This window comes from Eutrigla gurnardus, assembly GCF_963514095.1.
Source record: "Eutrigla gurnardus genome assembly, chromosome: 4".
Classification (NCBI taxonomy): Eukaryota; Metazoa; Chordata; class Actinopteri; order Perciformes; family Triglidae; genus Eutrigla; species Eutrigla gurnardus.
The window spans coordinates 15,293,172-15,313,861 of NC_139918.1; the positions used below are offsets into that span (position 1 = coordinate 15,293,172).

The 20,690-nt window shown below is 43.6% G+C and overlaps 3 protein-coding genes across 3 annotated transcripts; 1 reads left to right on the forward strand and 2 right to left on the reverse strand.

Annotated features, from left to right (window-relative positions):
* Positions 1–657: 657 nt before the first annotated feature.
* On the reverse strand, positions 658–4,351 carry LOC311012395 (uncharacterized protein). The gene is made up of 2 exons (XM_084007862.1): positions 3,979–4,351; positions 658–2,483 (listed from the first exon to the last, which is right to left on the reverse strand). The coding sequence occupies exons 1-2, from the start codon at positions 4,247–4,249 to the stop codon at positions 1,507–1,509; spliced, it is 1,248 nt and encodes a 415-aa protein (XP_083863988.1). The 5' UTR covers positions 4,250–4,351; the 3' UTR covers positions 658–1,506.
* A 284-nt stretch (positions 4,352–4,635) lies between these two features.
* LOC311012869 (uncharacterized protein) lies at positions 4,636–14,820 on the reverse strand. Its single transcript, XM_084008633.1, has 14 exons — positions 14,724–14,820; positions 13,784–14,158; positions 11,686–11,788; positions 11,434–11,578; positions 10,971–11,053; positions 10,738–10,845; positions 10,496–10,614; positions 10,237–10,411; positions 9,907–10,004; positions 9,585–9,659; positions 8,215–9,042; positions 7,920–8,128; positions 7,199–7,791; positions 4,636–6,609 (listed from the first exon to the last, which is right to left on the reverse strand). Exons 2-14 carry the CDS (start codon positions 13,869–13,871, stop codon positions 5,238–5,240), a joined length of 3,996 nt encoding a protein of 1,331 aa, XP_083864759.1. The 5' UTR covers positions 13,872–14,158; positions 14,724–14,820; the 3' UTR covers positions 4,636–5,237.
* A 1,513-nt stretch (positions 14,821–16,333) lies between these two features.
* Positions 16,334–19,925, forward strand: LOC311012531 (uncharacterized protein). Its single transcript, XM_084008006.1, has 4 exons — positions 16,334–16,880; positions 16,965–17,068; positions 17,645–17,744; positions 18,372–19,925. Exons 1-4 carry the CDS (start codon positions 16,667–16,669, stop codon positions 19,322–19,324), a joined length of 1,371 nt encoding a protein of 456 aa, XP_083864132.1. The 5' UTR covers positions 16,334–16,666; the 3' UTR covers positions 19,325–19,925.
* The last annotated feature ends 765 nt before the right edge of the window (positions 19,926–20,690 follow it).

Here is a 20,690-nt window from a genome sequence, read left to right on the forward strand (position 1 = left end):
CGCATATTGACGAGGCACTTCTGACGCTCAGAAACAACAACATACTGAAACAAACATGGACAAGAAATCCTAAAAGTGTTCAGAATATGAACACACTTTGTCACTTGAGGTGGTAGACTACTGTACTATTAGTTGGCTTGAAACTTTGAGTTTAATTGCTTTTGTATAGTTTGTTTTGTATTTATCTGTTCTTATTTCTGACCTTGTACTGCTGCTTAAGTTTCCCTCTTAGAATTAATAAAAGGACAAACTTATTTTTGGCCTTTTCTGGACACCATAAATTAAAAAAGACACAATTGAGGTAATTTGACAACCACTGACATAGTTTATTATTTTTAAAATACGTTTTAAGTAATTTCTTCTCCCAACAAAATAGTATTTAATCATTCATTAGCTCAGTATATAGAAAGTTCACAATCAAAACAAATACAATGGGGAATAGCAAATGAAATTAAAAAATAAATAGATTCATTTATAGTACATGCCATAATTAAATAAGCAGGTGTTTAATACACATACTTATTTATTTATATTTTTAAGGTTTCTTTAATTATAGATTAATATGTATGTATATCTAAGATTCCTGCAGGAGAAAAATTAAAATTCAAGTTGAAACCTTTTAGAGAAAATGGGGGGGGGGGGGGGGGGGGGGGGGGGAAGAAAAATTGAGAACATTACCTTACTTTCATGTGAAGACAATATTCAAATTAAGTGCAAATATTAAAATACAATAAATTATTTTGCGCACACACAAACGCACGCACGCACACACTCCGTCTTCTATGACAAACTTAAAGCATTAAAAGGTGCACCCAACAGTTTTTAGAGGCCTGTACATGTAATAAATTGACTGAACATCTTGTGTGTTAAGGTTAAATCCACAGTCTGTTTGAGGAAAGGTCCACCATCATGAACACAAAGGAACATTACAAAAGTGCTAATAAGAGAGAGGATACCATGACATTTCCAAGGCACTGAGATACCTCTGAGAGCAGTAAGAACATGACAAAAACTGGAAAAACCAGGGATGACCCCTACACCTGAACAGACCCTACAGAGTACTGATCTGATACCTGCGTGCTCTTATTCTGAAACTGCGTGAAACTAATTGGAATGACATTTATGCAAGGTAACATGATCCAAGGAAAACAAACTGGGAAAATGGTTGGCAGCCTGCAGTGACTAAATCAATTTAACTGGCAGCAGAGGCACTACAGTTCACCACATTGAGAGGAAGTGTATTTAACCTGGATCAGATACCAACCCGCTTAATAACGCCAGTAACAGCCCCGATACCAATCCAGCACATCAGCTCGTTGCATCTCTAAACAGAAACTGTTGCTTAGCTATAAATCTTTTCATCTAATCCTGAAAAAGAAAGGGAAATTCATAAATATGCAAACCCTGCTTTGCCCCCTTAAGCGCAAGGTCGACATTTTGCGGTTACATTCAACACATAGACATCGGTCAAAGTACACTCTCGCTGAGAGCGCCAGTATCTGAGCGCTACCTTCCTTGCAGGTGGATCTCTTGGTGTATTTTGAGGTTACCCAGCACGGTGAAGCTTTTACCACACTGTCCGCAGCTGTACGGCTTCACGCCGCTGTGGAACCGCTCGTGTCTCAGGCAGTTGTCCTGCCTCGAAAACATCTTGCCGCAGATTTTGCAACTGAAAGGTCTCTCCCCCGTGTGCACACTTTGGTGCGTCTTCAGCCGGGTCTTCTGGGTGAAAGATTTCCCGCATTCGAGGCACCGGAAGGGTTTGAATAGCTGGTGGGAGGCCCTGTGCTCTTCTAGCTGGGACATGCGAGGGAAACCCCTGTTGCAGACCGAGCAGATGAACAGCTTCTGATTCGTCTTCCAAATATTCATTAGCTTTTTGGCTCTCAGGTTGTTTCTACTGAGGATGTGATCTTCTGTGTATGACCCCAACGTATGCGCTCTGGCCCTCTGCGGGTGAGGCGGGGCTAGTGATGGCCCGGCCTGTTGCGAAGCAGGCTGCAAGCTCTGGTCCTGACTGACTACAGGTTGGAGCTGTTCTCTACAGACAGACTCTGAAGTGGAGATTTCCATGCACATAGGTTGAATGTCTACCTCGACTTTTATCGGCACACTTGAGGAATCGTGTGCGATCTCCTCTTTTGCAGTCGATGTGGAGTTGTAGGGGCTTTCCGTATCACTACTAGCGGCGTATTGCTCAGCGTGGGGGGAGAAAACCTGCATGTGCGGCTGCATTGCAACGGCGCTTTTCTGGAAGACGTGACCAGCAGGCCACATCAGGTCACGTTGCTCTGTCGCCTCGAAGCAAACGTCTGCTGCTTCACCATTGCCTGTCGTTTCCTGGGTGGAGAGTTCATCTGCGGGCTCGTGTTTCACCGCCGACCTCGCGTCATGGCTCCCCTCCATTTCATGCCCAGGCTCGCACAGCGAACGAGCAGACTTTGGTTCCAGATACACTGGACATGTTTTCTCATCTTTTTCATCTGAAAATGACAGAAATAAAATTACAGGCAAACGTAATTCGAGTGTGATGCCAAGCACTTGTTTTTGGGCGCATCTTCTATTTTTGTATAAAAACGAGTAGATGGAAAAGTTGAAAGAAATCAAGACATTGTAAAAATTAGGGACTTTCGGGCCCTGATATACTGTAGATACCTGGGTTTTGGCTATTGGCTGACACCAGTGTGCCGTATGCCTCACAGTGACTGGCATCATGCTTTTATGTGGAAAGCAACATCAGGCTTGTATAAATACACAGATTAAAATAATGGTATCCAGATACCAGGTGGGCCCATTGTCACTGATACCCGATCCAGCTACTTGAGTCAGTATCGAACCAATATCAGAGGTTTATTTCAGGTCCAACTACCAACCTGTCAAGAGTATAATGGCGTATATGTCAGTGTTCAGATTGACCACATTTCTCCATAGTGAGCCAAGAGTCATATGATACACAATTTACACAGTTTCGAAAAGTCACGTGATCGTGATGCTGCCCAATTGAGTCTCATAAAGTGGGGCTACAACTACTTAATTATGACAACATGGTTCCTCCATGTTTTCTGTCTTTCAATCCATGTTCCGATGTCCTTGTCTAGTCTTCACAATGTAAGATACGTGTAATAATTCAGCTATACTCTAGTGAAAATAACACAAGCAAATCATACAACCTGGATCAACTGTAGCTGAAACAGGGCAAAAGTGGCGTTGCTTCATATCAGCACCCTCAATGTGGTTTTACTCCTTCACCTTAGATGAAACGTTGCACAGATGAAACCTGAAACCTGCTCATTTTTGCTTGCAGAACCCGGAACTGTGAGTATATTTCCGTGTTTTTTCAGGATTGACTAGTTTAACCGCACTATATTTGGATATGCAGTCTGTTCTTAATTGAGACAGTACAAGCCCAAGGCTACAGAGCACGTTTACTGGAAGATATCCATCCCTTCACATTTTCTGAACACTACAGGTACTTCATCAACTTCAACAGACTTTCCACTTTCAGATGAGATTAATCTTTCTCTCACTCCCCGAAAATCGATAGCTGAGATGATAGGACAATCGATACCATCTTGCATAAAACAAGCCATTAGAGGATGTCATATTGACATTTATGGACATTTTATCAATCAAACAGATGCAGCCATAACCATCTAAGATAGTCTCCTAACATTATCATCCAAAATGTAATACTTTGAGTTGTGTCATTTCTAAATCAAATGAAAAGACAAGAACAACGCCTATTCGGTGAAAAGTGTAATTACAGCTAGACTGCATTCAAATGAGGGATTCATCTTTAAGCCGAATTGAACAGGATACCATTGAAGCTCGTTAAGGATTTTAAGTGTTGTTTTATCAAGCAAGACACTTTGTCTAAAAGGGAGGCACAATTTAAATGTCAGTATTTGTGAGTGAAGTTTGGTGTGATGGCTCTCGTACAGAACCATTATGTGGGAGCTCTTTTTGGCTGTCGCTCACCTGGTTGGGGAGTCGCATCCGCGGCTGCCGTTTGCTCCTGTTGGTCCTCTACAGCTCGGCTCGTCGCAGCTTCTCGGGCTTTGCCGAGTTCAACCTCCATCAGCTTCAAACTTCTTTTGAGCTCCTGAATCTCATTGTCCTTCCGACACATCTCCAGGCGCAGCACCACACTCCCATCCTCCACAAGCTTCGTTATTTCGGCAACCGCAGCCTTCGCTAACACATCCATGATGGCCGCGACCTGCGTGGAGAAGGAGGTGGGGAACGACATCCTGCCGAGGTAAAATCAAAACTAAGTAGAAGCAAATGTCGAGCTTTTATTAAACAACTGGGGCTTCTTCAGTGAGGCGAAGTGCCTTTCCAGCTGTTTTATTTTGGTTTACTTCCGGAAAAACTAGATGGCGGATGTGATGTAAGTGGATAACTGACGTAACTCTTGTAATAAACGTAAAGGACAAATCTCCACTTCACAATTAAACTCACAGCAAGAATCTACCTACAAACACGGTAAAATACATTTATTTTAATACATAAACATGAATAATAATAATAATAATAATAACAATAATAATAGTAGTAATAATAATAATAGTAATAATAATAATAATAATAATAATAATAATAATAATAATAATAATAATAATAAAGGACAAACACTATCTCAGAAACGTGTTTTAATTCACATTACCAAAAAATATCTTTGACTTTTGCAGACATGATAGTCATCATAAATGATACATTCAATCATCCCTTTATTTTTACGTTTACGGTTCGACAGACCAAGAGTATGGAAGCTATGAAACTTCTGGGTTATGCATGTGTTATTTCATCCTCAACATGTTTCAGTAGCACTTCACTTTTAATCTCACCTTGTTGTTTGCTTTCAGTTTTATTTAACTTAATATCAGGTAGCTGACGTGCAGCTATTCATTATAAGCTTCCTGATGGGGTGTCCTGGGGACTTAAGATCCTGCCCATCTAGTTGCATCCTCCCTGATTTGTTGCATTTCATCCCAAATCGCCCCAACCCATTTCCTGTCAGCTCCCTACAGTTCTCTCTCTCCAATTAAAAAAAAACTTTTTTTTAATTCGTACTCCTGGCCACAGATCAAGTTTGTGCATGGTAGGAAAGCCACCTAAACATGTTAAGCAGCGTTGCCTAGACAATACAGCCCCTTATACAGAAAGCACAACCCTTTATGCTACACGTAGAAAAATAGTTTGTACAGTCACTCAATGTATAGACTAAGAAAAACCCTTCACTGTACTTCATTCCCCCAATCCCTGTGCCTCTCCTTCTCGCACTCTTTCTCTTTCTCTCGCCTCATGGTTGCTATGGCAACGGCCTCGTCAAAACACATGCTGAGGGGACTGTTTCTGCTCGTGTCCCCCGTGGCGCTCTCCTCCCAATCCCTCCTCCATTCCCTCTCCCCCCTCTCCCCTCCCCTGAGTGTCGGCTTCTCCTTCTTCTCCCTGCCCACGTCATCGCCGTCTTCTGTGCACACTTTGTCCTGCTCTGGCGCCCTCGGCGCGTTTTCCCCCCCTCTGTCGGCGTCTCTCCTCTCGCGTTGCTGCTGCTGCTGTCGGAGGGTCTGGGCGGTGATTTTGCAGTGCTGTGGCTTCGGGGGCACGACCGGCACCGCTTTTACTTGGTAAATCTTGGGGTGCTTGGAGACGACCAGCTTCCTGCCCACTCCCCCGGGGCTGCTGTCACTCTCCTCACACCTTCTCCCCTCTTTCAGCTCCTTCACATCACACCTGACCTCTTGCAGTTGCTTATCTAGACTTGGCTGCCTTTCAGCTCTCTCTTTGACATCAATCTCTTTGGAAGCCACCTCTTCTCTGTCATGATGCTGCACGTTGATATTGATGGTTTCCTGAATTGTTTCTCCTGGTTCACTTGTCTTTGGTACATTTGACTCAATGTCTTGCTGCGTCTCTGGGTCTGTGAGCCTTTCTTCAGTCTTCTCTGTTGGTTCCTCCACTACCTCTACTCTAACTTCGCTCTCTCCTCCGTCAGTTTCCAGCTCTCCTGAAACCTCGACACGCTCGTCCTCCTCTCCACCTTCGATCAGATCTCCCTCCCCAGAAACACTTTCTCTTCCATCCTTCTTCTCCACCTGCTTACTTTCCTCCTCCTCTGTCGCTTCACACACAACATCCGGTTCTTCGACACACATTTCCTTGCCTGTCCCACATATCACACTCTCCTGCATCTTTTCTTCATGTATTTCTTCAGCTGTCACTTCAACGCCTTCCTCGGGGGTTCCCTCCCACATGTTCACATCACTTTCTTTTCTTTCCAGAACCTTTTCTTGACATATGTCTTCTGTCTCCTCGGGTACTGTCCCGTCCTCTCCCTCATCGCTGTCGCTCTCTTTGCTCGGCTGTTCCGTTGCCCTTATAGGAAAGTCGAGAGGAACATCATGACAAGGTGGGTAATCACTGGGAAGACTGTCAAACTCGTCTGCCTCGCCTTCGACCGCCGTGTCCGCCTCGACACTCGACTCGTCGTCGTCGTCGTCGCTCGGCAATGGGAAGTCAGGGCAACGGTGTGTTGATGCTTCTGGAGTGAGAGGTTGTTCTTTGTCACTCTGCGTATCTTCCATGACACCTTCCTCTGTCGCTGTGCTGCAGACGGATGACAGATAGAAGCATTAAAGACAGCGACATCTTGATTTGAATCTTGAGCATATATCAGCGACATACCTTGGGGGGGATTCTGTGATTAGATGATCAAATCATTCAATGGCTTAATTTTGTATTTGTAAAGAGAGGATAGTGGCGTTCATTGGCCAAGTCAGTCATTTTAACCTCTATGCAGATAGTAATTATGGATAATGGTAGATGTTTAAATACTAAAACAGCTAGTTACCTGAGTATATATTTACGTGAGGCTTGCTAATATTAGGGAAGATATACTTGTCCAACATAAGCTAGTAAGGTCACATAAGTAAGGTAGCAGCGGCAAAACCTTCAAGTACTGAATGGAAGCAATAGTGTGTTCTATTATTTTTCTTTAAAAGTTACGTAATTCGTGTTCAAAATCGCAAACTTACATACTGCAGTATGACGTGTGTTCACACTGCATTGTATGTGGATCAGCAAGAATTTCTGAGGATGAGACCTTACTGCAGACAAACTGCCCCACAATGCATTGCGTCAAGATGCAATGAGATCATGCATATTGTGTTAAATGTCAAATAGAAATCAGTTTCACCTTTGCCTACAAACAACAGGCATCTCATCCTCTTCTTTCTTTGTCATCTCCATTTCTTCTTTGTCTTTCAAGTCTGCCGCCTCCTGATCTCCAGATTCTTCACATGCAGAACATTCGACGCTCGGTGACTGGCGTCCGCCGTCCTCGGGGCTCTGTGGCTGATGTATAAGAACTCCTTCAAGAGGGCAACTGTCCTGTCTGTCAGTGTCGGGCTCGAAGGGCAAATCGTTTAAAAAGAAATCAGCGGGAAGGCTTTTCATAAACATGCTCTCGTCTTCCTCACTGCTGTAATCGTCATCATCGCTGTCGTCCACCGCGCCCTCCTCTTCAGAGCAGAACTCCTCCGATCCGTGGACGGGTGAGGTCATGTAAGGCAAGCTGCGGGTTTTAATGTGTCGACTTTGTGAGTCGATGCTGAGCGGCCTGTGCAGATTTAACTCTGTCGGGCTCTGGGTTTGTGCTTCAGGACCTGGTTGCACGTCTGTCTGCAGGTCTGTCTGCAGGTCTGTCTGCAGCTCTGCGGGATGAACCTGCTCCATAACTTCATACTCGTCGTCAGAGAAGCCTGGAGGTTCGACGGAGAACTCGTTCATCTGAGAGGAAAAAAGAGGAAGTGGAAAGGAATGCAAGGGAGATGCAAGTCATTTGTTTGTCTTTTATCCCAAATGAAATGTGTTCAGAAATATGTTCAAACCTGGTCTGTGGATAAATCAACACACACCTGATAGGGGACGCTGCAGTCCATGTGGTCCATGACGCTGCAGTCCATTTGGTCCAGAAATTCAAAGTTAACCTGAACGTAGCCAGACATCTCCTGATCGTCCCCCTCGACCTCGGTGGAGTTGAGGACGTCGGAGGCCTCAAACACGCTCTCGTCAGCATGCGGAGTCGCCTCTGGCTGAAAGTCAGCTGTCTTCACCACTTTCATGTCTGTAGGTGAAATGTGGGCGAAGATTAGATGTAATTTATCAATATGAAGCAGACTTAACAAACCCATGTGAAATAGGTGAAATTACCCATGTAATCACTCCAATGCGGGTCATCATTGCCAGCATTATCTTCCTCGGTGGTGGAGGTCGTGCTTTTGGCTCGTTGCTCTCCGCACTCAGCTTGGCCTCCAACCATCAGCTCCGGCTTCCAACTACATTCTTCTCTGACTTCCTCCTCTGTCTCCTCTGTCTCCTCTGTCTCCTCTTTCTTTCCTTCACCTTCTTCCTCCCCACCAGCACCACCACCACTACCATTACAACCACCAGCACCACCACTACCATCTATCACCGTATTCCCTACCGCATCCACAGCTCCTTCCCCGTCTCTCTCTTGACCCTTGTGATTTTTCTCTTCTTCCTCAACCTTTCTTATTTCTTCCACCTTCTTCTTTTCCATTCCTCTGCTGTCCCCTCTCCCCACCTTCTCTCCTCCCCCATTTCCTTCCACCCTCTCTCCTTCCCCCTTCTTCCTGCCACGGTGGATGACCCTGTCCCCCCCGCCCCCTTGCAGCACCCCTAATGCCAGGTTCGAGGTGATGTGCAGGGGCACAGTAACCAAGGTGGGCCCTGTGATGTGCATGGCTGCCCTCCGGCCTTTGGAGGAGAGTCCTGGGGATCTGGACTGTAGAGTCTCGTTGTCTGCGAGAGTTAAACCTTCAGGGTCGAGGGAAGTGTAGGTGCCCTGGGTCCCCGCACCCCCGCTTACTAACCCTGTTCCCCGGCGGTAGGTCACAGCGTATTCGCTGCCACCCATTGCACCAGTGGATGCCTTGACCTCGGCGCCAGGCTGGGGGGAGGGGGTGACATTGGGAGACATGCTGGTGGACGGGGGGCGCGGGGCGCCACGTCTGCTACCTGGAATAAAAGACACAGATTACATTAGGCTAGATGTCATTTTTTAGGCTGTTTTATCTAAAGTATGACTGTGATTCTGTATCTTAAAAAAATCTGATATTTTTTTTTCAATCAGATACCAGATGTTCCCCCCACGTATCCTCCTTGTTATCCAGCCATGAAAGATGATCAGTTTTGCCTCACATATCTGTCTCTGAAACATTTGTTTGTGCTCCTCTGAGCATTACAATAAATACATCAATGGCATTTAAAGTCGACTGGAAAGATAATTTGATGCATCTTTCAATTGTTTGAATAATAACTTTGAATAATCCACAGGATCCACCGTCAACGTCTTCCCTCAAACAAATTTTTGACCAAATAAGTATTATGTATGAATAGGACAGTCCCTATATTGGCAGCATGTCCTGTTGACCAAACATGGCTCTCTTTATTCCAGGAGTGTAAGTTCAATATTAGTTTCTTCTTCTGTTGGAATATCCATGGTATCTATTTTTTTTTTTTGACTCAATCTGTTGGGGAATGTGTGAGAAAAGCAGCACCTTCATTTGGAAATTGTGGGTTGGTGCTGAGGGAGTCCATGCTTCTTGCTGGTCTCAAAACAGGCCTCTCTTTCTCTGAAACAAAGAACCAATTGTTGAAAATGAAATATATAAATGTAGGGTGACGATAAAGACACTAAGCACAAAGGAATTTGAAATGTCCCATGTCAGGAAGCCCATCTTTCTGTACATATGTATATAAAACATTTAAAAAGTGTAAACCTATTGTTGTAGAATGTGGTAAAATAATAAACAAAAACATCCATTGGAAGAAAAGGCTCTGGTAAGTACCAGGACTGATGAGCACGGTGAGGTTTCGTACCTTTGGCTGAGTGTTTGTGCCTCCTCCGCGGGTCGGGGAATCGTCCTCCGATGTTGAAGATGGACATCCACTTCCTGCCTTTGAGCGATCCTTTCCTCCTGAACCAATCACAGAAGAGAAAAAGAAGTCAGTCGAGGATCGGTGATGTAATGTCTTCACTGCAGAAAACACTGTAAGCGTATTTCCACCACCAATGTTGAACACTTAAATCTTGGCTATCACTGTTTGTTTTTCACTTTACTCATCCTACAGAGGAGGTACCAGCTGATAATGATTGACCTTTGACCTCTGTATGCAAATCAGACATACTAAATAAATGAGTCTACTCACTTGTCGGTGCCTTCAATGATAGCGTGGTACGGTCTTATGGGTAGAGGACCATCTCCTGGACTGATATGACCAAAGTTGGGGAAGGGATGAGCAGAAATAGACTTGAAGAGCCCTTCCTCCTGATTGGTCCCTGCTGACGGGGAGGGGAGGGACTTCCTTCTCTCGTTTGATACACCTGAATACGGCAGAAGTAAGTCAGTGGTACAGTGTTGCAGGTGTGCATGTGTTCTCAGGGGTTTTTATCAGGCTAGCGTGCTACCTTGTTCAGGAAACAGCTGAGGGACGTGAGTGAGGATGAACTCAACCACGATGGACTGAACCCTCACCTCCATGAAGGCTGCCGTACCGTTAAACCCCGACGCCTCGATGTCCTTTGACCTTAACATACAGATTCATTGATTGATTGAAGAAAGACACGAAATCTTGGACGTTGGAAAGGAAGAAGCAAGGAGAAACACGAGTAACAACACACATTATTATATATTTTACAGCAACACGAACCTGAGCAGATTGGGGGCCCAGACGATGGCCAAGTTCCTGGAGTGCATGTTGGTTTCTGAGGAATATGAGGCCATTCTGACAAGATGGCGCATCAGGAACTCCAGAGTCCTGATGCCAAGAAAGTGAAGTGAAGTAAATTGGTTAAATGATATAGTTCTGTGTCAATGATGTTATAAATTACACTTCTGCATGGGATAAATACGAGAGGCCCTCGGTGCAGCAGAGGATTGTACCTGTAATGTGGTGCTGGTAGTTCTTTAAGCACATCTCTGATCTTTACCAGCCTCTCCTCCTCCAGCTGGATGGCCACAGCCTCCTGTATCACAGACGAAACAATATATCAGCAACATTTATCACGGTTATTCCAATTTTATTGATTTCTTCCAATGTGTATTTGCAGGGGAGGGACTCTACAGAGATGGAACGAGTAAGTGTGAGGTCTTCACAAACAAATGCCAAGGCAAGTGTTGGACTTTCCGGTCTTAACAAGTCATAATGTGCTCTTAAACAAATGTAAAGTCATTTTTTGTTTGACCACCATGTTTTTTTTTGTACTCAGACATGATTATCTCATCTCAAGTCCAAGTGAAGTCGAAATTCACTGGTGTTTAATGTAAGAGGAGCTGCAAGTCTTTTGATCAAGTCAAGTCCAGGTATTGTATACCTTAGTGATGTTTGCGTGTCTGAGCTACTCACAGCGAACTTGTCATACAGCTGGTATGTGAGCAGGGGGTTGGGCAGCTCTCTGAAATAAGCTTTACACAGAGAGCTGACACAGTGGATGTCCTGCAGGTACAGGTCCTTGTTCAGATCTGGACTCCCGTCGCTCTCGAACTCGCCCCTGTTTGTACGCACACACGGATTCACTTCATTTCAACACAATACACAAACCTCATTTCAAACTTTGGTGAATTAAACATTTACAGAAACAGGTTCAAAGAAACACACCTGATCTTCTGTATGTTGGACGACACGCCAGACAACCTGTAGATGCCGTCCACGATCCCATGTTTCTCGACGAACTCGCTGCAGCATTGCAAGACTTGAGGAACTGTGGGAAACCAACACAATCTCACTCCAGAACTGTCGAACACACACCTGGTCAGCAGTCCTAAACTTCACATTTTTACGCTCTAGGTCTTCTCAAATTAAATGTCTTTTTTCACAGGGAGTTTGGTTTTGCTTAGTTAGGTTCATGGAAAAAAGGGTGGTTGACGTTAACTTGACTGACTTATGACTCATGTCACTTCCGCGTGACTCACGTCCCATGTGACTAATGTTTACTTTTAGTTTCACACAGGAAATTAATAACGGTCTGCAATTGTTCAACCCATCCTCCTCACATCTAACATGAAGTGTGTGGACTATCTCACCCTTTATACTCTATTTTGTCCTTTTGTGCAGACCCTTGTTCACCAGCACCTCCTGATGCCAGATATGTCATATACAAGATAAATCGTACAAAGATGTAAGAGTGGTGCGCTTCAACACGGTTCAGTTTGTGTTGCGGTTTTTGAGTCACGGTTTCGGTTTGTTTTGTTTTGCACATAAGTGAGAAGGAAAAAAAAACATTTCCAATGTGACTAAACTCCAATATATCTAAATAGAAAGATGAATTGGATAATGGATGATATTACTTTTCCATTAAGACATAACACGGATTACAGATGATAAGGTAGGCTACTTAATCGTCAAGTATTTTCAGAATTGCCTCATCTATGGCACCTCATCAAATAATCAGCATGCCTGTATTAAATACTGGTGCAACAGTTCAACAAGCCCACTGTACGACTTTTACTGTCAGGTTTTGCTTCCCAAATTAGCATCATATCATAACATATTCAAAGCATAAGGTATGACAGCTGTATCAAACTACATAAGACAAGTTTAGAAATTATAATTAAAAAAAATTAAATTATTTTGAAAAACAAATTTTGCCTGAAATATATCAACAACTAACAAGCAAACACCCACAACAGTAATGACATTCCCATCAGCCTCAGCTCTACTTTGTCCCTAACCCAAAGTGTTAGCATGCTAACACGCTAAACTATGGTTGTGAACAAGGTAAACATTTCACCTGCTTAACAGCAAAGTGTTAGCATGCTAACATGCTCAACTATGATTGTGAACATGGTAAACATTTCACCTGCTTTAATATCAAGCATATGTTAGCATTGTCATTGGGAGAATGTTAGCATGCTAACTTTATAAGCATTTGGCTGAAGGCACATTCTCACAGGGCCACCAATATTAGGCTACAGACTAAGAATGTTAAATGGCAAGATAGGGGAATGCTACATGGACTTAGTAGTAAAAGTAAAATTCACAGTAGGGGATATAAATTAAAATTGTAGGCCTTCAAAACTTACGGCTTCAAAAGCTGTAAGTGATTTTGAACATATTGACACTGAGAATTACATTGCTGGTAAAATTGTTATTAGCATTATTATGATATTATTATTTATATTAGTATTATTATTATTAGTAGTAGTAGTAATAGTAGTAGTAGTAGTAGTAGTAGTAGTAGTAGTAGTATTGTCATATTAAGAGTTTATTGAGTTCAGGAACAAGGCTCACAATATAAAATGAGCAAGAGTTGCTCTTTCGAGCTTTTGAGTAGACCTGGTGTGGTTAACGGTGTGTATTTTCTTGACATCATCATGGCAAAATGAGAAACCGAGCATTTTATAAATATTTTCTGACAAAATAGGGCGAATGACGGTCGAAAAACTGGTTGAAAATCATTCCTGTTCAGCTATTCTTTTGCAGGTGACTTTTAGAGGATGTCGTTTGTAGTTTTGAAATATTGACAAACAAAACAAACATTGGGTTACACTTGTATTTTACCTGATCAATGAGGACATTAATATCTACACACCCATTTTTGCATTTAAACACTATATAGTTATTAGATGTCTATGGTTAGACAACACTGTTGGGGTCACACACGTCTTGCTGTTTGTCTGTACTAAATGCTGTTCGGTGCATGTTGTAATGTGCTTCTCATCTCAAAATGCTTACAGGAATAAGTCTGCTCACTTACTCTCTTGACATGAGGCGGTCAGGTGCTCCAGCAGATCACATCCAAACACCTTCTCTTTGTTCCCCACTTTTCTGCGAACTCGCCGCATCTCTTCCTGCCTGCTGGTCCACCTCACATTCGGCCCGAGCTGACTCCGTTTGTGACCGTCAGACTGACTGACTGCCTGTGTGGTTGCTGGATGCGTTGCCCAACTCGGTTAATGTGCCACTGACTTCGTAGAGGCGCCGCACATTTCACAGATGTGCTGCTGCTGCTGCTGCTTCCTTTGCCTCAGTGCATGTTGGGTGCAGGTTGCTTCCTCTGTACGCTGCGTTGCATCGGAGTTCATACGTGACAGCTGAAGTGTTTCCACATACATTGGTTGACCTTCCCCCCCTGCAAAAATAGAAATAACAAAATGTTGTTTGTGTGCAAACACCAGCTTCGTGTTGCAGACAAGAGATTCCCCCAAAATCAGAGAACATATCGCTCCGAAGTCTCAGCACGCATATGTGGCTCTCCACTTCCCCCCTGATGCACTCAATTTATTTTTCGAATGAAAGGCCACACCCTTGACTCTGTACTTCTCTTATTCAGTAAAGACCGTTTCACTCCAATCACACCATAATGTCCTTATGTGCTGGTGGACCGGACTAAAGCTGCCCTCTCAGCTCTGAGGACTGATCTCGGTACAGGCCCGGTCTGTCCTCCCTGCCCGCATGTCACGACCATTGCGGGCCCCCCCTTTTTTTGTTCCTCAGTCTAGCGGAAGTTGAACACTCTTCAAGCCTGAACATATAGACTCATACAGACATTCAAACTCACTTCCCACCCCCCCTCCATCTTCCTGACACCTGCCATCCCTTTCGCCACCATCCCTCTCCGTCTGTCTCACTTTTAGGGAAGAGTTTCAACGTAGAAACGCGAGGAAATAAAAACGTTAAAAAGCGAGTGTTCCTACCTTCACTCTGCAGCGGCACACAAGTAGCAGCATAAAATGATGACGCAAGAAACCACTAAACTTCCCCTGTTCACTTCCTGAGTGTCTCTCCTTTCTCTCTGCATGTGGCCCACAGTTTCTCTGCCTCTGCTGACTGGGTAGGGAAATCACTTCAGAGTATCTTCACCATACGTCTATTTCCCTTTATGTGCTGCGTTTGTCTCCGTGTGGACGGAGCTCCATGAGTGCTTCTCACCCACAAGAGCAAGAACATGGACAGTGAGTGGACATATAGGACAAAATCAACCTTTCAGCCCGTTTGCTTTGACTGTCATTTGTGCATCAATGCCATTTTAGACCCCTACAAACTAAAGCAACACACAGAGCCTCAGTGAGTTCTGTAGGAGTACCACAAAGGCTGACAAAGGCTCAGAAGGTACTTTTTACTTCAACAAATTACTACAATGCATAACTATCTCAGAGACCCAGAATTCACACCACAACCGAAACTAAAACTGTCACAAATAAATCCCAACCATCGCACAAATGACCACAGGTTAACAAAACTCAGACTGCAGCAATCACTACAATGTACTGCACTCAACCACATGGCATTTACCAAAAAAAGATATCATATAAGTACACAGAACCACAGAGAGCACTAATCAGCTTAGCCCAAAGTACCCATTTCCGTAAAGTATGACTAAGGAATACATTTCACTGTATATGTGTGTGTGTGTGTGTGCTTACGCATACTGTAGTAGTAAATGTACTTATGTTCAACTATTGTGTTTTCAAGGCATTCAGTAAGAAGTACATACCTGGATATAACTTGGCCGTGGGGGTATATACTGTGGAATTTTGTATGGAACAGAATAATAATAAGATATTCTAACAGATAAAATGTTGTTATAATAGTAGTCTGTGATTCTCTATGTTCAAGTTGCCTTATTCTGGTCAGAGGTCATGAATACAACCCCCTCGTTAAATGTTTATAAATGGTTACGGAATGCCATTATTAATGGTGAATATCTCTTTGACCAATGTTATATAAAGCCATCATTAACCATTAATACATTTTCCAAAATGCTATGACGTCTACACTTTGTCATAAATGGCTAATAAGTGGACCAAATCTTCCAGAATTAGAGTGCTTTTTCTCACTTTTGCAGGCTTATAACTGATGTAGGCCTATACACCATAAGTAAATTAGTTATAGGTTGCAACATAGAATCCCTGATAACGGGTGACTTAACAGAGAATACATTGAATATCTGTTATTGACACACATGCAACCACTATCTTAATATCCCCAACATGCTCACAACCTTTTCGAGATCTAGTATCCTCTGCTCGTATTAATTAGACTTTCAGCATGCTTGAATATGCGGGTCCTTAATCATGAAAATATTTGTTTTTTTATTTAGGAATTATAAGGTCATTATTGAGGTATCATTACAAGGGGAAAGAAATATCTAGCTATATAAGCAAGTTTGTCACCTGGAGTCACCGTGTGGAGGTCTGACTTCCGCCACTGAATGGTGCGGTGCGGATGTAGTCAAACCTTTACGGTAACACAACAAGTGACACTGCTGCGGTAAACTTGCTGTGGATTCCTGCGTGTCCCTGAGTGGCGGAAATAGCGGTGAGCTAGCAAAACTGCTAACGTTAAATACACAAACATACGTTTAAATATATAATAGCAGCAGATGTTGAAGTGTGTTGGTAAAAAAGATGAACTATTATTAATGTGACTGAAGCAGAGTGGGAGTGAGACCGCCCGTGCTATCGGCGCGGTGACAAAAACGAGCAACCCTCTCCCTCCAACCATCCGTGAAAGAAATGTACAGCACCAGTCCACCGTATCTGTCCAGCCATTTGTGTACGTTCACCCTGGAAGTGAGTGACATACGGGGGCGTACAGGTGAATATATTTAATTGTTTTGGAATAAGTCGGTGTCAACATGGAAAACTGCGGCTTCCAGAGCCAGCTACTGTCCGTCATGGAGGTCGTGGCCAAGGCGGCCGTGGCGGAGATAAACCGGTGTGTGGATGACAGCTGCGCGGTTCTCCGGTTGGAGGTGAGCCAGAGCCGGCGGGACATCGACCAGCTGAAGAGGAAGTGTGAGGTGATGGAGGCAGAGCTGAGGAGGACCCGGAGGAGAGCCAGGAAGAAAGGTGAGTTGTTTTCTTCCTTCTTCCTGTTGTTGTCTGTAGTTTCTGCTTATAAACCGTGTTGTATGTCTGTTCTTCGCCCCTCAGTGTTTTATCCTCCTGCAGCCGAGAGATTCTCTCCTTTGGTCAAAGTAGTGTTGGACACAGAGACACAGAGCACAGGGTGGGATGCTGGGACTCACCCCCTGCAGGTATTTTCATTATTTATTATTCTGATTATTAATGGACCAGTTGATAATTTGGTCAACAAAATGCCATCAAATAGGGCCAGAAGTTGTGTCTTTAAATTGCTTGTTTTATCTGACCAACTGCCGGAAGCCCAGAAAAATCCAATCTACTATTATATTTAACAGATAAAAGCAACAAATTCTCACATTTGATGAGTGAAACGCACACATTTTTTTTTTGGTATATGACATAAACAACTAATTGATTATGAAAAGTACATTTTTGTCTGATTTAATTTGTTGAGCCCAACTTCACAGAGGAATCTTATGTTTTTTTTTTTTATAAATAAGGACCCATTTGTGAGTTTAAAACACGTAAAACAAAATAAATGGCATTTTAGTACGTTTTCACATTGTAAGTTGTATCATTGCTCAATAGACATACGTCTTGCTGAAATGTAAAGAGTATAAAAACTTCCTCCACATCCGCTTCATGTGAACTCAGCGCAGATGGGTTTTCATGTTACTTGCATGAGGTGGGCGTTACTGCTGTGAGCATTCTCCCCTGTGTGAGTATTAACGTTGAACCTGGTGTTGCAGTGTGCAGACCTGGGGCCTGCTAATGATGGCGATCACGTACTGATCAAAGAGGAGCGTGCAGAGGAGGACATGTGGAAGAACGACCCGGAGGACAAACCGAGTGAGTTCAAACACAAACATCAGCTTCAGCTGCTCGTCACATGATCAGCAACAGGTTCATACCGTCGTAGCAGCGTGTGCATAATTGCAGAGCATGTGACGAGCATAACTACATTTCTTTGCACACTGGGGTCACGTGGGATTCCACACCTGCACCAAGTACAGGTTCTGTCACCCATGATCAGCTACACATTCAGTACAACCAGGCAGCCAATCAAGCTACAAATCGCTGGCTTGATGTGCGACTTTAACACGAGTCATTCACCATAAACCATCACTCAAAATGAACTGGAGGCAGCACTAGCGAAACTGCAAGTTAATTCAGGTCCAGAGGTTGCGTTTGAATCGTCTTTCTTCTTGTCAGAGGTCAGTGCAGGTTCTAGTCTAGTTGCCCTTGTTTTGAGGGGATTTTATTGAACTTGAATCCAGTGTTGAATCTGCTTCTTCAATAATAATAATGGATCATTTAATATCCGAGAACTACGACTATAAAAGGAAGATGTTCAAAGAAGTAAATTGCTGTGCTATTTGAATGTTTAAAAAAAGATGGCCGATATGAGATGTTTTCCACTGAGAGCTTAAAAACCTCCACCTTTTAGATGACGTGTGGTTCCTTTGCTTTCTTTAGTCTCCGAAGCCGAGCGGCCGCCATACTTCGACGCCTCCCAAACTGCCCAGACGGACAGCTTCGTAGAGCATTACCACTCAGCCGAGAGCCCGGCCGACCCCGGATCTCTGGTTTCCCCAACAGACGGCTACGATACTTTCCCAGAGCAGCAGCCGGATGGCGAGGCAGGGCTCGTTGTGAAACACGAGAACGAGGAAGAGCCTGACGAGAATGCGGCTCCTCTCGATACGGCCCTCAAGTTCGAGGCGGAGGAAGGGGACGGACACCTGTGGTCGTCCAGTCTGTGCAGAGACGCCGCTGATCCGAGCTTCTCGGCTGCCGAGCAACAGTTTGAGCCACTTCCCTCCACGTTCCCGTCTCAAAGTGGACTCCTTCTGGAGGACGTGGTGCCTCGAATTCACTGTGTAGGGAAAACAAGTTCAGTCGTGGCGAGTGCAGCACGAGCCAGAAGAAGAGCTCGAACGTTCGGATATAAGAGACCTCAACCTGATGAAGAGCACAGTGCTTTATCTCAGATTAAGCCCATGGATCAGTGCTTGATTCCCCAACAATTACAGCATCAGTACGCCGATTCTCCTCAGGCCACGAACCCAGACGAGGATCTGCCGCCGCCAAACCCGGCCGCCTCTTCTTTCTGCGGGCACAGCCGCAGCTTCGGCCTGGCGAGGAGGATGAGGACACCCTGGAGGTCCGGCATCGGCGAGAAGAGGTTCAGCTGCACGTACTGCGACAAAAACTTCATGCGGTTCAGTCAGCTCAAGGAGCACCTGAGGAGTCACACGGGCGAGAAGCCGTTCAGCTGCCAGCAGTGTGGCAGGAGCTTCACCAAACAGTGCAACCTCATCAGACACGCGGTGGTCCACAGCGGAGAGAAGCCCTACGAGTGCTCGCTGTGTGGGAAGTGCTTCACCCAGCGGTCCAGCCTGAAGTCGCATCAGAAAACGGCACACTGAGTTCTCAGCCAATTATTTGTTCAATAGATTAGTTTTGATGCTTATCTTATTGTTGTTTTTTTATAATTTGATATAATGAAACAAACTAGTGTGGTTCAACTACGAATCACGTATACTTTCAATGTTTGCTTTTGTATTTGTATTTCATCCACCGCTCTAGGCAGCCACTAGATTCCATTTGTATCTGTTCTGTATGTTAATCTTAAACAATAATAACGGACAACAATGTAGATACAGAATGTAATCAGCTGCCTGGAACTGGAGGAATTAAACCTTTCAAACACTGACAGTCTATCCGATCTGTGGGAAATGGCTCAAAATCACCGGTATGGTCCTTTAAATGTGTCTCCTGTTTTGAAAGGCTTCATCGCTGTAACATTAGCTCATTTGACTGTTCGAGATGAGCTAAAGAAACAATGAATACCTTTTACTACTTTGGTCATATCAACATCGCTAATATAGATTTTTATATTTGTGTATAAATATCTTTGGATCAGCCTGAACAGTCCCATTATTGTAAGAGTGGTTGTTTTACATGTTGTATTGTTGTTGTGACACACAATGACGAGATGAGTCCTCCACACGGACAGAAACATGATGGACACACTAATTAATTAAAAATATTTTCAAAAATAAGTATGTCAGGTGGTGTGCTGTTCTCACGTTGCACCAAAGTCCTTTCAGATTTGTTTTTTAAGAGATAAGACGGGACCAAATATTTATATGAAGCTATATTATTGATATTATTATCATTGGGGTCATTTATATGGCTTTGTTGGTCAGCTATTCTCTTTGCACTAGTTTGGTTTGAAGCGTAGCTTTGTGGGAAAAGTATGCACTGTGTTATCTCTAAATCATAACGTAATCCAGGAAGATATTTTTTCTTTTTAACCCCACTTTGTGCCTCAAGTGTGTTATCATTAAAGTAGTCATTACTTGATTTTTTACCACTTTTAAAACAACAATATAATGTTGATTAACAGTTTAGCAGTGTTCTCCCATATAGTCCACATTGTCATACATAATTAAATAACTTTTATATAGTTATTTTAAGTACAAAATAAACAAGGCAATATTACACTATAAAAGTATATCGTAAAAAGTTATAGAGATTTTATTTATACCTTCAAAAGTGCAGTGAATTTGGTCAAATAAAAGTGGACGCTTCGCTCCGAGACCTGAGAGAGAAACAAACCTGGCCTTAAGCTGGCCTGAGAGAACCATCAAACATTTCTTATTACAACAGACCTGTAGGACCAGAGCTGAGACTCGGCCGGACCACTTCATCGGGATGCAGAGTGTGGATCTTCTGACACCATCGCATCTTAATCTGAAACGTTTTCACACAAATATGACTCATGCGTTT